Raw genomic sequence first — 17,465 nt, forward strand, 5'->3', positions numbered from 1 at the left:
CACACACACACACACATATTATATATATACACACACACACATACTTTATTTTCTTAATTTTTGTTTGTTTTTAAATTGTACTGGTATAACCTATTTACCCCATCAGTTTTAAGGTACAGTGTTATACTAAATAAACAAAATTAAACAAAGAATTAAAGACAAAAAGGGCAACTTTTTCGATTATAAGGAAATGTCCTGTATTTCTTGCAGATGAATATTCCTAACTGTATACAATACAAGTAATTACCAAATGACAGCATATATGACTTTTGTCTCTGATAAATAATTAGCATGTGAAATGCTATTGAGCAGATTCTACTAATCAGGATTAAATTCCAACAAAATCCACAACATTCCTAGGGAGCCCGCCACGACCAATGAAAGGTGACACAAATAAATACATGCTAGGTTCTCTAGGAAGAAAAGCCAATGCATCAGTAATATATATGTCGATATGCGGCTTAAAAACACAGTTAAAGTAACTATTTCCAGTCAGTACAGTCCTTTACATGGGAACCAGTCAGCCAAAATGAAAATAACTCTGTACAAGCTGACATTAATGGGGCACCAAACAGCAAAGTAAAGTTGCAATTCTATGAAGGAGGATTTCTTTGTGCATGCCTATCCTGCAGCAATTATTGCTTATAAAAGCTTATTAAGCAGAAATGCCAGGAGGAAAGTACAGCCATGTCCTCTTTTTGTGAAAACCCAGTGTATTGTGGGGACAGTGTTGGCAGGAGTTGACACAACTATCAAGTTACTATGTCTGGTAAGTAATTATAGAGGATTTCACTGTCAGGGGATCTCCTTCATTTCAGGCAACTTACTTTTGATCCATTCTGTAACTTTAAGAAACATGAATGCGCTAATATACCCTCACAAGCTTTATATGACAAATCCACTTAAACGTCTCACTAGGTGAAAAGTGCCTGCACTCCACACTAGTGAAAAGGGGGGTATTATAAATCATTGCATGGTTTCACTCAAGTCAATGGGATTATGTTGTATTTTATTCTATAGGGGTTTATTTGAACTATAATAATGTATTATCTATCATACAAAGCATTGTTATCAGCTTCTTTACAGCTCATCAACGAGTTGCTTTTTCGAAGGAGTGATTACCAGAATTATATGTTTTAAATAAAAAAACTTTTAAATTCAAGACAAATGAGATACACTTGACAACACTTTCTCTTGGTGGCATATACGTTCTCAGAATTATGTGGTTCCCAAAACTGTCTTTAAAGGGCAAGTAATTGGACTTAAGCCAATTGTATGTAAGAGAAGGCGGGGAGAGAAGACTATAAAACTTCAAATACTAATCACTGCCTATAATGTTTCCCTAAAATATTGGCCATGCTATCAAAACATGCTTTGCATAAATGAAGGAAAATAAATAATGAATTTGTTTTCAGTAGCATATACAAGTGAGACCTTATAAAAGGTGCTATAACAATCATTTTAACCTGTGCGTGTGTGTTAATATATGCTTAAATATAAATATACATTTATTTTTAGCTTCTGTGCGAATTCACAATTCTGCAGCATAAGAAAAACAAAAAAAAGATTACAATAGTAAATCATCAAGTTGTAACACAAATGTAAAATGATAAAGCTTGACAAATCCTGGAAAAGTGATCATTTTCATAAATAGCCTTTCTGCTATGAGGAATCTTCCACTTGGTTGTCTTCACTTGGAAGATACGAATACACCGTTCAAAATCATTCGATTTTTGGGAGTCTTTTAAATCATTGATGCTAAATCAGTCATGAAAACTAGGCTGAAGGGTGACCTGCATGAGGATTTTTGGAACCTACATGCAACTGTAGGGACTAAGGTTAAACAGCACTGGCCATGGCTCATCTGTGACAAAGTTCTACAAGAAGATGCCTCTAAGCCAAAGACTGCTTAGTGCCCCTAGTCTATACAAATGATATGCAATGCAATCTTCAACACACTTTATGTATTCCTTTTTGTTCAAGGAAGAAGCTAGTAGAACAGCAACAACTGTGGCTTTTCCTATGCCCCATATAATTAGTCTGGCAACACATTCTAGGGAGGATTTTATTATGACAGGCAAGCAAATGGTTACAAAATAAGTCACAACATGTGTCAAATCAACAAGAAGTCACCAGCTGGCCATTGTAAACACTAAGAGATGGAACACAAGAGTACACGAGCTAGTGGAAGAATATATTTGCCACATTCCCCTCTCCAATTTGGGACTGCAGTGAAATATATTAAAACATAACTACCATGACAATATTTGCCGTGTTTCTGGACCCTTACTTAAAGGACCACTCTAGGCACCCAGACCACTTCAGCTTAATGAAGTGGTCTGGGTGCCAGGTCCTTCTAGGGTTAACCCATTTTTTCATAAACATAGCAGTTTCAGAGAAACTGCTATGTTTGTGAATGGGTTAAGCCTTTCCCTATTTCCTCTAGTGGCTGTCTCACTGACAGCCGCTAGAGGCGCTTGCATGATTCTCACTGGGAAAATCACAGTGAGAGCACGCAAGCGTCCATAGGAAAGCATTATGAATGCTTTCCTATGCGACCGGCTGAATGCGCGCACAACTCTTGCCGCGCGTGCGCATTCAGCCGACGGGGAGGAGAAGAGGAGGATCGGAGGAGGAGAGCTCCCCGCCCACCGCTGGAAAAGGATAAGTTTTACACACTTTCCCCTTTCCAGAGCCGGGCGGGAGGGGGTCCCTGAGGGTGGGGGCACCCTCAGGGCACTCTAGTGCCAGGAAAACGAGTATGTTTTCCTGGCACTAGAGTGGTCCTTTAATATTCAATTGAAACCTTCTGGTGCTAAATGTGGAATCGGATTAGCAATAATGTTTCCTTTGGAAAGTCTTCCATTTTACATCACACAGCAACTTGGCTAGTTTTGAAAGCTTAAATCTAAACAGGTTGTTAGAATTATTTAACACAAAATGGCTTGTAATGTGCTGTATAAACAAATCTCTTCAAAACAAAGTATTTTCTAAGTGATGCTTAGAAAAAATAACTGGCTAAAACCTTTTTAAATCTTCCAAGTTCATATTAGATGATTACATTGACTGTGCCTTAATAACAAGGTATGTCAGAAGATAATGGATCCTCCACTTAGTTTGAAAATACAATTCTACTTTAGATGCTGCTGTCATTTGTTGTACTAACAGTAGAATGCCATTAAAGTGCATCTGTTCCTTTCAGCATGTAGGAGTAAATTTTAAATCTATAATTACAATTCAAGTTCAAAGCTTTAATTCTTTTCTACTCTTTATTCTTCTGTGTTGCTCTGACACACAGACAATTTTAAGTTTAGCCATATAATAAGGGCAATTTTAAGTTTTATGATGTGAAAAAGGATTAAAAAATGCTAAATTAAAATTTAGAAAGTTATTCTTGATTTGGTTTCAATAAAAAGCTACGATTTACTAAAATAGAACATATATGCAAACGTAGGATAACACTCAGGGCCAGACTAATAGCCCATTGGGCCTGGTGCTTACAATTGTGATGGGCCTAATCATATAATCTTATAGTCAGAAAATACTAAAACAGTCATACTTAAGTTTCATGTATCTGGTGGAGGTGGTTCTGGAGGAAACTCACAGGATGCATTTATGAATACACATACCCTTTGCTAATCTCTTGCTTTCATCACTCAACCAAACCCATATCCCCAAACATTGGTGTCCTGTGAAGCAGGATGTTGGAGGGCAGGATAAAAATAGGTGAGCCAAAGAATTAGGTCAACCTGAAGTGGATGCATGCAAGGATGCCTGTCCATCACACAGGCCGGCCAACTAAGGGTGGACCCATGCAGACAGCATTGCTTCAGCACCCTGAGCTTGGCACGAATGTGTCTAATGATGACCTTCAACTACATTTTCTGTATGCCCCTTAAGCACTCACTTGCCTACTCCTCCCCTTCCCTTTTTCTTATCAAGAAGAAAGTCCTGGAATACAGCCTGGGACAGAGAAAATGCAGATGTAGTAAGTGGAAAATTAAGAGGACATGCCGCAGTTAGAGAGACCTTAGCAGCAGGAGCATTTAGACAGTGTGCAAATCTGAACTCATTTATAGTCACAAAGTCCACACACATTTTGCTACCCCACATCCCTCCTAAAATCCCATACTTAATTATCTCTAGCCTATTCCTGGAGCATTAGCTCCATTAGGCCCTATGTTAATACGGCACTGATAAAAATTAGAAAACCATTTACTGCTAAAATGCAAATCGCCAGTGCACCAACCTCAGTATTATAAATGTGCTATTTAGAATGCTCTCTTGGGCCTTGAATTAAAGTGAACCATCCATCTACATAAAGTGTGGGTTTACCTGCCCCACCACTTTCATTAGGTTTTTGTATTTTTATTTACAATCTTCTAGGTTTTATTTGATAACTTTCTCCATTTGTAAAATTAAAATGACTCTGAATCTTGCTGTGCTTACTACTTAGGGGGTTATGCTTTGCGTTTTTTTGCATGCTCAGATGCCTATCATCAATTAAAAAAATAAAATTGAATTGCAAAATCAACTTTAAATAGGTATTAAAATGTAATCATACTTTTTGATAGATAAATCTCCAGAAATATACACATAAGCAGCCCATAAGAAGCTTTCTACTGCCTTCTCAAAGAGGGCTGGCACTGTGACACAAGTAGATGTTCACTCGTATATGGCTACACCCATATAAACATCAAGGTTTCTTACGATGAATACATGTCAAGCATTGTGCATATAATGTGAACGCAACATATTTAGTTATATGTCCATTTGCACAAATGTACAGACAGGCTTAACATGGTCATTTAGCAATGGGTCAAAGAATTGTTCAATATGAATCCCTGCTACGGAGTTTAGGTTTTAATAGGATGGAGAATGAATGTACATCACTAAGAATATTTATAGGAACTGAGCTTTCTATTATGCTGTAGGAAGGATCATGCAATAATACAGTATTTGGACTTCTAATGTATGCTGTAAAGTATTTTACAGAACATACCGACTATGGTGACTAGCCAATTGTAAGGGATATTTAGGAAACTATTCAAGTATCCAAGACACTAAATGGATATACTCTATAAAGGGCCATTTCCATTAATCCATCAACTCCGATATTATGGTGGGCACCTGATTTGAACAGCAAAACAGATTATAGTTTAATATAAGGTGCTAGGCAATTAAGACACATGCAGACCACTCAATGATAAATGTTTCATGGAAATATCTTATTGCTGTGCAGTATGAATTCAGTGAAGAGTAACAGTCATCGCTCTCTGTCCACCGTAATATGGCTGTCAATACTGAAATAAAATTTATAGTGCAAAATAAGGACAGAGAAAGAAAGGGGGGGGGAGGGGGGGGAAAGCTCTGCATTAATCTGCAGTTATTGGGAGAAATAGATAGTGAGCAAAAATGGTTGTAGAATGAATCTATGGAGAATAACATGCACACACTGTAAGGGCTATGAATAAGGCTAAAATGTGGCAATGTTCCAAATGATTGTGAGCTCACCATTGAATTCAGTAGAATGTTAATGCAGATTTTTTCCACTTTTAGAATGTTGCTACAGAGTTGATCTTTATACAGAACCCATGACACTAAAAGTGGTCTGTAATAAGTTGTAGCCTTACTACTTACACTTGTACAATTAAATCCACGGTTTCCTCAATACTGCATACTTGGTAGGCTACATCATCAAATTTATACCTTCTGGTTAGAAATATTATTGTATCAAGTTTATGATTTCCTTTTTCTACATGTATATAATTTACAACTTTAGCTGAAAGGGATAGGACAATATCTTGTAACCATTTGTTTTAGCCATACAGGTGTAATGTTCCCGATTTTCAGATCATAAGGTGTGATACATGCTGGAGTGTTACCTTTGAAAAGTAACATCTTATAAAGGCTTGCATTTTCAAGCCAGATCCTAAAAAGATTCCCACTTCACAGTAACTTACCCAACCAATAACCTGGACAATTTTTAAGTTTCCATAATTCATCAGATGATTTGCAAGGTCCTAAAAGTTAACATAAAAAAAAATATACCATTCCCCATAAAGTGTTCTATGAATGTGGGAGGCAGAGTATCATTGTGGCAGCTAAATCAAAGTAAGACATAAATGTTTAACAGAAGACCTTTCAACGCACAAAACACATGCTATGCAAACCCTGGATGTAGCTGTCAGAATGTCTCCTTATATCTCATGTAGCTAAATTTTAAATAATATTTACAGGTACACTCAATTTTTTTTTCTTCAGTTAAATATAGGGAATACGTTTTTATGAAGTCCTTGAGTCCATTGGCACTTTGCACTTCATTGAAAAAAATTAAATAAAATGAGGATGCTGAAAGTAAAGAACAGCCATTTCGAACTGGTGATACACAGGGCGGCTATTAGTACAAGATGCCTTTCCAGTGGGTAGATATTACAATTTAGCACAAATGCAAGTAATAAGAAGCAACACAAAGCAGACAGATTATCTTGTACTGCAGATTCACAGTCTTACATTAAATGTTCATAGCTTCGTGAACTTGTTGATTCCTATGGGATGATAACAGAATAAACGTTCCCAACACTAAACACATGGTGAACAAAGACATGAATGTGGATAAACTGAAACAGAATCCATACAGTTGATAGACTGGTACATGGCCATACCATGGTACGTACCGGTATTATCCAACATTCTCACACTTTAACGTTCTCAAAAAAAAACAAAAAACAAAAGTGCAATTGACCTGAAATAGAAACAAACAAAAAAAGCTGTCTTTATATTTACTGTAAACGGATCTGAAGAATGAGCCTGTTAAATAACTGTGCTAAACTTGCTGACTGGCTAATAGACCACTAGACAAAGCTACCATGCACTCCTGTTAACTGATAATTACTCTACAATTAGATTTCTATCTTCATACAAAGCAAGACAGTGGTAGCCACTATAATTGGTGAACACATAGAACTAGGTGAATATTCTTGGTATGCAGTTCCCATGAAGTATCTACATCTTGTAACCACAGGACAGATAAAAGTCAGTACATTGAAGTGCATAAAACAATTCATTACACTGCCAATTAGACAAAGTCAACAGTGCAAATTGGGAGAAGAGAGAGGGTCTAGGAAAAAATATGGCAACACTCAGAAAAGCTATCATCTTGAGAACATTCTCACAACGTGGCAACACCTTCATAAACCATCCAGGGATATGTAGAATTTCAGATTTAAAAATCAACTTAAAAGCAACTACTGGAAAACCCATGTCATATTCTTGTTTGGCATATACTGAAGCATGCATATGCCAAAAAAAGCAAGGGGTGTATGCTTTGCTATTTCTTGCTTTTTGAACACCAAAAGGCAGTCCATTTCAGTATTTTCTGATGCATGAAAATGATGAGCAATCACTAATTTTGGCAACTTTCCAAACTCCTGTTAGTAAAAATTCATCTCTTCATGGACTCAGATGGTATGGCCTCTTCCAAGCTTCAGGCGGTTTTCAGTAGACAATATGTGCTGCAGGCTTCCGAAGCTGCTTCAATGTGCACCTTGCCTTTTAGAGCCATACAGGTAACTAATAACGATGCTGTAGTCCTTGGGCAAGGTGAAACAAGTAGTTATCCCTAAGAACTCTCGGTCCTGTGGTGCCACCTAAAGGCCATTACTATTTCTGTGACTGAGTGGTGGTTTAGAAATCTCTACAACTGCAGATCGAGACTTGTTCAGAAACTTTGGAGCCCGACGTAACAGCCTCTGTGCCTCAGTGAATGCCTCAGTCAGCTCTTTCTTCCACTGTACAAATTCTGGATCACTCTGAAAAATAATTGAGCACATGTATTAATATGCCATCTAACAACTATGAATAAAATAAGAAAAGTTTGACATGGGTTGTCTTTTGTATAGGACAAAAAAACCTGCTGTTGAGACCACAAACATGACCCCCCTCTTTGCCAAAAAGTTCACTCACACGTACATCAAAAAAATATTGAAAAAGGTAAAAAGAAGCTTATTAGGAGCAGACTTTCAACTCACAGTACTTGCAGATGTGTGGATTCACCACTATGCCTGGACAGATTTATGTTCTTTAACAGTATTAGAATATTATCACATTAAGGCATGGATTTAATAATTGTTTTTTTAACTATTTAATATTTTTGGATAACCTTTTAAAATGACTTTGTTCCCAAATATTAAAATATAAACAAATTATATAAAAACATATCAATAGATCAAAAATTAAAATTTTTAAATGCTTTGAAAGTTTATCCCAAAATATTAATTTATTTGAAAAGCTAATCCAAAAATAGTAAGATCAAGAGAGACTAAACCGCAAAATACATTTGTGATCTTCATTCCAGATTAATTTAAATTTTAAAACAGGAAACAGATGCATAACTTAATAACAATGAATAATTGGTTATATACCTCACACTGCAACACAAACTGCTTTGCTCCTTTGATCCTCAGTAAGATACACTTCTTATCCTTAATCTGTGTGTCTTCTACAGATACAATCTGCTCCATTGTCAATAAGTTTTGCTGTGTTACAAAACAAACCAGAATCAATAAGCGCAGCAATCAGACATATTGGTCAAATGTTTAAGCTAGAAGGCTGCAAGGTGGGCCTTGTCAGCATCTAATTAAAGGAAAGACATACTCATACACTAGTGGATTGTATTAAAACTACACACCACGGCAAAGAAAAGTTCAAGGAACATAAAAATACATTCAACAGAATTGCACAGTCATTTGAAGGTTTGGCCTCAAATGTTCATTTCAGGATTATAAAAACTGCAGTATTTAAGCTCCTGTAGTTATTTTATGGGAACATGTAAACAGCAAATGCTGAGGAGCAGAAACACTGCACGGTTTAGGAGAAGAAATATAAATAAATAAATTTACAAAATTACACTGTTTAATGTATTTTTTCCACTTGGCTAATAAAAGATTCTTTGTCTGCTGATCATTACTCCAAGGCTACAATTTCCAAATCTCTAAATAAAAAAAGAATATATATATACATATATATATATACATACATACATATATATACATACATACATATATACATACATACATATATACATACATATATATTATATATATATATATATATATAACACTGATTATGCTGCATAATTTCTAGACTCTATATGAGTTGGTGAAATTTCGAGCATCAGGGCAAGACTGGCCCACCGGGATACCGGGAATTCCCATGTATATTCATGTATGTAAGGAAGATCCATGTGTACAAAATATCACAGATGGAACTTTACAAAGCCTATGGCACAATGAAGTGGGCAAGTACACAATCTATTTGAACTGAAATATAAAAAGAATTATTTGTTATATCAGTCAATATTTCACTACAAACTGCAATTTGCAAGTATATCAGGGTTCTGCCAATTTTATGGACCAATTTTACAATCAAGTTTTTTACATTTTGGCATAGTTAATATGTTGTGCATCAGCAGGTTTAATTATGAGCAGCTTTCTGTGCTATATGCCTCTCCCCTTAGCCTTAATCACTCATTCTTACATCCTGCCTTAGCTCATAGGTATGCAGCGAGGCCAATGACTGTACCAGACACTGAACTGAGCTACACGGAGACCAGAATCCAGCATAAGGAGGACAGGAGAGACGTCTCTGTTTATATCCGTGTGTCCCTCTGTTGGTGGAGGAAGGGGTCAGTTGCTTCATGTCTGTGTGTTAGGGGAGGACTATAGGTACATTTTTTATGGGGGTTATCTGTTGCATTGCTTGGCTACTGGCATTTTAGTTTGCAATGTTATGGTACTTCTGGCCATCTGCAATACAGGCAAGAAGTAAAAAAAAAAATGGCAATTTACCTGTGCAGTGTTACAGCTACTACATGGCACTTTTACAGTTCACTGTAGTGAATGTACAAGGCTATAAAAGTGCTATTTTTTAAAGGGACCCATGCATATGCAAATATATAATTAGCACAGACTGTACTGCAAAGTGAAGTGCCATTATATTTAGCATACAGTATATGATGCTCAGAGTACACCGGCGTATGCAGTGCCCGACTCTCAGAGTACCGGCGTATGCAGTGCCAGTCTCTCAGAGTACCGGCGTATGCAGTGCCCGACTCTCAGAGTACTGGTGTATGCAGTGACCGATTCTCAGAGAATATCGTGACTTGACTTTATCTAAATTAAATTTATCTAAAACTTTCTTTTAGAATTTAAAGGAACACTATAGTCACCTAATTTACTTTAGCTAAATAAAGCCGTTTTAGTGTATAGATCATTCCCCTGCAATTTCACTGCTCAATTCACTGTCATTTAGGAGTTAAATCACTTTGTTTCTGTTTATGCAGCCCTAGCCACACCTCCCCTGGCTATGATTGACAGAGCCTGCATGAAAAAAAATACTGGTTTCACTTTCAAACAGATGTAATTTACCTTAAATAATTGTATCTCAATCTCTAAATTGAACTTTAATCACATACAGGAGGCTCTTGCAGGGTCTAGCAAGCTATTAACATAGCAGGGGATAAGAAAATCTTAATTAAACAGAACTTGCAATAAAGAAAGCCTAAATAGGGCTCCCTTTACAGGAAGTGTTTATGGAAGGCTGTGCAAGTCACATGCAGGGAGGTGTGACTAGGGTTCATAAACAAAGGGACTTAACTCCTAAATGGCAGAGGATTGAGCAGTGAGACTGCAGGGGCATATTCTATACACCAAAACTGCTTCATTAAGCTAAAGTTGTTCAGGTGACTATAGTGTCCCTTTAATTTAGATAGTTGAATCACGATATTTGGATTCAAATTAATGTCAGAGGCATTCAGATAATCAAATAAATTTAATTATTGCTAGCTTAGTTAACACTGTCTTTCATTAATGCTAAAAGTTGTTCTATTAACTTTTATGCTAGAAAAGTATATATAACAATTCTGTGCCCTAAGAGAAAATGTCAACAAAAAGTACAGTGACAAATATGTTAAATTTGGATTCACATGCTAACTTGGCTGAAAAATAAATGAAAATTTATAATATATTTAAAGAATTAAATTTAAATGTCAATTACATAGTCTTTCCATTATTAACTTATTTCGGAAAGAAAGGGGAGGTGTGAATCTTAAGTTTACTTTCGGGGGAGGTGTGAGACTAAAAATCTTAAGATCCCTATGTTTAACCCCTTAAGGACACACGACATGTGTGACATGTCATGATTCCCTTTTATTCCAGAAGTTTGGTCCTTAAGGGGTTAAACCAAACCAGTTACTGGAAATGGTTTTGGTCATGTCTTTGGATTTATGATAACTGTGTGTTGCGTGATGAGACTTTTATATACAACTTATCAAAAATCTTTATTATGCATAATTTGCTTTTGTAATTCTAGAGTCGCTACATAACTTCTAATATATTCACACTCTGACTATAGCATTACTGGGCAAGAAATGCTATGGTCGGGTCACTAATACCTTACCAAGTGAAGTTTTTTTTTATAAATACGCCAGGGTTCCTAAATGGGAAACAATATCATTACAATGAATTAAAGTCCCAACTACTAGTTGAGGGGGAGATAATCTTGACCAGAAATAAAACTTCTAAGGAGAGGTAGAGGAAAAAAAAAAAATCACACATTCAAGCATGGGAGGAAGGGAAGCGACATGGGGGGGAAGGAGTGGGGGAAAACATGTGAGGGAAGGAGTGGGGGAAAACATGGGGGGGTAGGGGGGGAAACGTGGGAGGGACAGGGGGGAAATGTGGGAGGGACAGGGGGGAAACGTGGGAGAGACAGGGGGAAACGTGGGAGGGACAGGGGGGAAACGTGGGAGGGACAGGGGGGAAACGTGGGAGGGACAGGGGGAAACGTGGGAGGGACAGGGGAAACGTGGGAGGGACAGGGGGGAAATGTGGGAGGGACAGGGGGAAACGTGGGGGGAATTGTGGGGTGGAAACCATAGGTGTGAGGGTTGGGGGGAGGGGGGCATATCAGGGAGGGCGAACCATGGGAGGGAAGGTTGGGGTGGGGAACCATGGGAGGGAAGGTTGGGGTGGGGAACCACGGGAGGGAAGGTTGGGGTGGGGAACCATGGGAGGGAAGGTTGGGGAGAAGAACCATGGGAGGGAGGGTTGGGGAGAAGAACCATGGCAGGGAGGGTTGGGGAGAAGAACCATGGCAGGGAGGGTTGGGGAGAAGAACCATGGCAGGGAGGGTTGGGGGTGGCCATGGGAGGGAGGGATGGATGGGGTGACAGAGGATGAATGGGGTGACAGAGGAGGAATGGGGTGACAGAGGAGGAATGGGGTGAACAGATCGTGCAGAAATATATATTTAAATGTAAATAGGATGATGGCATAACCTTGCTACCCATAGGTTCACAGCAAGTAAATCCATGGGAAAGTACAAATAGCATAGTTGTACTTTAACCCTTTCAGCAATGGAATGCTAGCATGTCTCACATGAACTCTTTCAGCGATGGAATGTTAGTCAATGTAATATTAATCCTTGCAATCCATATTCTCTGTATATGCATGTCCAGCCTGCTACCCCTTAATCACTGCAGGAATTATGCTGATTGCATAATCTTGCATGATCTTGCTAACCCTAGGGTCACAGCAAGTAAAACCTCTGGTCACTAAAGGGGTATCTTCAGGAGTCCACCTTTGCACAGGGCCGTGTACTAAAGACTTCCCAAGGAAGAGAGGTAGAGGGAAACAACCCTCAGGTAAGCCAAAAAGAAAAGTTCTCTAGTCTTAGAATGACTAAGTCTGTCCTATGGATGGGACAGGAACAAAAAGACCGAGGGTGGGAGGAGTAGGGGTGGTTACTTATACCTTCTATTTTAGTTAGGTTCCTTTCTAATTAGGGATAGGGAGAAGCTACCAATTGTTGCGCTGCCATGGATATGGGCAGGAAATAAATATATATATGCAATCAAATTATTGTTCCTTCAATTTCAGAATCAGATTTTTATTTTGTTCCTCATCTGATGGCAATTTCATTGCATGCAATTTAAATGATTTTTTTTTTAATAGAAAACAAGTTCATGTTTGTCATTCTATCATAATGCATGCAATCAAAGCATATTATTTTGTATGTATGGTTAGATATGAGTAAAAACAATGACAGCATATGGTAGCCACACAAACACGAAACTGCAAGATATCCTACCCTCTGTTTTTATAAAGTGTAAACAGAAAAGTCTGTGAGCAGGCATTACGCCGTAAATTATGTATGAATATCAAGAAAGACTGGGATGCCTGCTGATGAAGATGGGCACTGTAGGCATACAATAAAATGCACCTAAAACAAGGAGAAACAAGTCAATGAACACAATGAACACTCCATAACCATTTAACGGAGAGCCACTCACTGAAAACTCCAGTGCAGCGGTTGCTTTAGAAATGTTCCGGTTCAGTAAAAAATACAATTTGAATTGCTCACCATCTGTACAATTGCTTATGGTCTGGCTCACACAATGTGTAGATTAACAAATTAGCTTACGTAAATGGGGCCTTATCAGTGTCGCATGAAAGGCTCATCCTAATAAAGCGCATGCAGCAACCTACAAGCACATTTCTAAAAATAATTCTAAGATGCTTTGTAGTAGATATGGCATTGAACTGCTCCACACTTCAATAGAACATGATAGCACAAGTCACACAAGTAACTTCTATGATATCAGATGGTGCAGCCCCAATTCCTTATACTCAACAAGTGATAGTCTTCAGCCTAATTGGCAAAAAAATGTTATTCTCAAAAAACTTCCAATAGAGAACCCATGTGGGGCAGCTGCCATAGTGGGGCCAGCAATTTGTGCGCCTCTGACACATTTCCTAACACCCTGTCAATCTTACCCGTGATTCTCCTTCTCCTCTCCATTCAAGTCTGTTTGGAAAGAGGTAAAAGTAGCGTCGCTGCCACTGAGTCAGGAATGGATTTCCTAGCTTCAGCATGTAGCCGTGCATAATGCAGTCCTTTCCTAGTGCATAATCTATAGGAAAGAGAGAAAGATTATTATTTTTATTAGTTACTGTGGACATCTCTAGTTATTTTATCACATTATATGTAGAGTTTAATAGACATCGAATGATATTTAGAAGTGGGAAATAAATTCCTGAAATTCCAAACACCTACAACATACAATGCATCTTGCAGTGAAACAGCAGTAACTATACATCATCTAGGCCCAGATAAAAGGTTAATGTATAAACTAAAACAATAACACAACAAGTAATTGATACATACTTAAAAGGAACACTATAAAACAAACATGTATTCCTGACACTATAGTTTGGAAATACCCATTAGGGTCCCAGGCAGCCATCAGAGTGGAGAAATAAGGTTCTAAACTTATGTTTTCTGAATCGCCACGCCGGTCTCACTGCAGCAAGCCTCGCTTCCATGGCTTCATCATCAAACTTTATGATCTCAGCCAATCTAATGTTTTTTATAGGAAAGCACTGGGAGGCTATTGTGCACACGCGGCAAAACGCTTCACTCTGCCAATCAGCATCTCCTAAGAGATGCCACGAATTGCGGCATCTATAAGGGAAACGTTCAGCGTCTCCATACTGGGTGTAGAGACTCTAAATGTAGGCAACACCTGGTTAGGAAGCACCTCTAGTGGCTGCGTGACTGCCACTATTGGAGTTACTAGGCAGCAATGTAAACACAGCCTTACAATGTTTAGCATGCAGGGACATTGTATAAACACCCAGACTTGTGATACTCTATTGTTTATTATGGCGCCCAGTGTGGGTGCCTGAAAATTAATTGAGTAATAACATGCATGTAGATTTTTAATGTATTAAAAGATCCCTGAATGTGCAAAACAGTACAAAAAATGGAAGGCATACCAGCAAACTGGTATTTAGCACATAGCTATCACTCAAACATATAACAACATTCTGCATTTAGGAGTGTGGTAGTATGCATTTAGTAAACAGTATTAAAATAGTTACCGTATTTTTCGCTCCATAAGACGCACTTTTTTCCCCCTCAAAAGTGAGGGGAAATGTCTGTGCGTCTTATGGAGCGAATATGAAGCTTTACTTACCTGTCTTGCAGCGTTGGCCGGCGGCACAGGGCGCACCGCGGTAGTGGAACTTGAATTTCATGTTCCGGTTTCCGGCGGGACTGAAAGGAAGTGTGCACAAGCTGAGTGCGCACTTCCTTTCAGTCCCGCCGGAAACCGGAACATGAAATTCAAGTTCCACTACCGCGGTGCGCCCTGTGCTGCCGGCCAACGCTACAAGACAGGTAAGTAATTATGGGACAAGGGGAGGGGGACAGTATGGGAGAGAAGAATATGGGGAGGGGGATGAAGTCTATGGGGAGGGGGGGGATGAAGTTTATGGGGGGGATGAAGTCTATGGGGGGGTGAAGTCTATGGGGGGGATGAAGTCTATGGGGGGATGAAGTCTATGGGGGGGATGAAGTCTTTAGGGGGTGGATGAAGTCTATGGGGGGGATGAAGTCTTTAGGGGGTGGATGAAGTCTATGGGGAGGGGGTGGATGAAGTCTATGGGGAGGGGGTGGATGAAGTCTATGGGGAGGGGGTGGATGAAGTCTATGGGGAGGGGGTGGATGAAGTCTATGGGGAGGGGGTGGATGAAGTCTATGGGGAGGGGGTGGATGAAGTCTATGGGGAGGGGGTGGATGAAGTCTATGGGGAGGGGGTGGATGAAGTCTATGGGGAGGGGGTGGATGAAGACTATGGGGAGGGGGTGGATGAAGACTATGGGGAGGGGGTGGATGAAGTCTATGGGGAGGGGGTGGATGAAGTCTATGGGGAGGGGGTGGATGAAGTCTATGGGGAGGGGGTGGATGAAGACTATGGGGAGGGGGTGGATGAAGACTATGGGGAGGGGGTGGGTGAAGACTATGGGAGAGAGGAGAAGACTATGGGAGGGGGGGACACTATGGGACAGGGGAGAAAAAAAATATTCTGTACAAACTGTCCCATAGTAAGAAACACTATGGGACAGTTTGTTCAGAATATTTTTTTTCTGGGTTTCTTCCTCTAAAAACTAGGTGCGTCTTATGGTGAGGTGCGTCTTATGGAGCGAAAAATACGGTAAATAGTAATCTGTTTCACATAAGAACACGAACATCTCTATCTTCAAAGCACACAGCCCAGGCAAAAACGTGGAAGAAGGGTGGCATGAAAAACAAATAAAGTGAAATAAGGCTGAATTATTACAAAAAAAAAGTGTTTAAAAGTAATTCCTACAAAAAACTAAGTTGTCTGATGTTAGCAGATGAAATATTAGGCAATGATAAAAAAAAAAAATCTAAACAAAAACAATAACAATAAAAAAAGATGTCATTTGTGTGAGTTATTTTTGAACTTAATGGAAAATACAAATGACCCCATCCATGTATTGTCTGATTCATTTTTTTATGATTATCTAAGCATCTGGGTTTGAGGCTACAGGCTTTAGAAACACTGGGCATCTTGACAAAGTATACAGTGACACTCGGTGTCATGACAAAGTATATAGCGACATTGGGGGTCATTACAGTATACGGTGACACATTGGTGTAGTGACAGTATACAGTGACATTGGTTGCAATGACAATGCATCTAGCGACACTGGGTTTTATGACAATATACAGTGACAAAAGAGATAATATAGATAGATAGATAAACATATCATAGATGTACCAATTGGCAAAGTCCTCAAAATGTATTCGGCTGATGAAGTTTTAAGGTGGTGTGGCACCAGTTTCCTCATTATACAGTACAGAGATACTCATACAATACAGATAACTAAGCATAATAGATAGATGCTCTTACAATAAAACAAGATATGCACAACAAAATAAATACATAGATCTACAATACAGATCTAAACATACCACAGAGCTGGGCATAAGACAAAGATACCTATACAATACACAGAGTGAGGTAGAATACAGATACAGATACATTGCTTACAGAGCCGGGCACAATAGGGAGATACTCACAACTATCGATGGATTACACAGAGCTGCAATACATAGATTACCACACAGTACAAGTCTGTATAATGCTCCTGCTCTCTAACCATCTTCTAGCACTCTCTTATCATTCACTCTCCTGATCTTATCTTCTGTAGTGCTCTGGCTATGATTACTTTAGTTGTTATGAAAAAGGTCAGCTACTCCATATTCTCTCAGCACACAGTGTGCACATGGTTAAAGCATCTGGATACTGATGGACTATAGACTCCAACCATCTCAGCTACTCCTGACTCACTATTGGCTCTCAGCAAACCGTGTACACAGGATTAAGACAGCAGGGTATGGATATATTTCTTACAGTCTTTGCAGCTGGCAATATAATTAATTTGCAGTGTGCGAATATGTAACCAAGAAGAAGCTGACATGGTCAACAGAAGCAACACTCATTACAATTTAAAGAAGATTGAAATCAATTCAGATCAGCTCTCAGAGTCACAGCCCCAGTCTTGAGGTTTGAAACATTCACAACTTTTTAACTA

At 38.8% G+C, this 17,465-nt stretch overlaps 1 protein-coding gene across 1 annotated transcript in view; it reads right to left on the reverse strand.

Moving 5' to 3' along the window:
• Window positions 1-2,616: 2,616 nt before the first annotated feature.
• Window positions 2,617-17,465, reverse strand: part of GRK3 (G protein-coupled receptor kinase 3) — a 268,042-nt gene continuing 253,193 nt past the window's right edge. Inside the window, exons 19-22 of the mRNA XM_063454643.1 lie at window positions 13,836-13,972; window positions 8,424-8,537; window positions 5,675-7,811; window positions 2,617-5,600 (exon numbers count right to left, since the gene is read on the reverse strand). Of these exons, the coding sequence (XP_063310713.1) occupies window positions 7,650-7,811; window positions 8,424-8,537; window positions 13,836-13,972 (413 nt within the window). The 3' untranslated portion in view covers window positions 2,617-5,600; window positions 5,675-7,649. The remainder of the gene's footprint in view (window positions 5,601-5,674; window positions 7,812-8,423; window positions 8,538-13,835; window positions 13,973-17,465) is intronic.

This window comes from Pelobates fuscus, chromosome 5, assembly GCF_036172605.1.
Source record: "Pelobates fuscus isolate aPelFus1 chromosome 5, aPelFus1.pri, whole genome shotgun sequence".
NCBI classification, from domain to species: domain Eukaryota; kingdom Metazoa; phylum Chordata; class Amphibia; order Anura; family Pelobatidae; genus Pelobates; species Pelobates fuscus.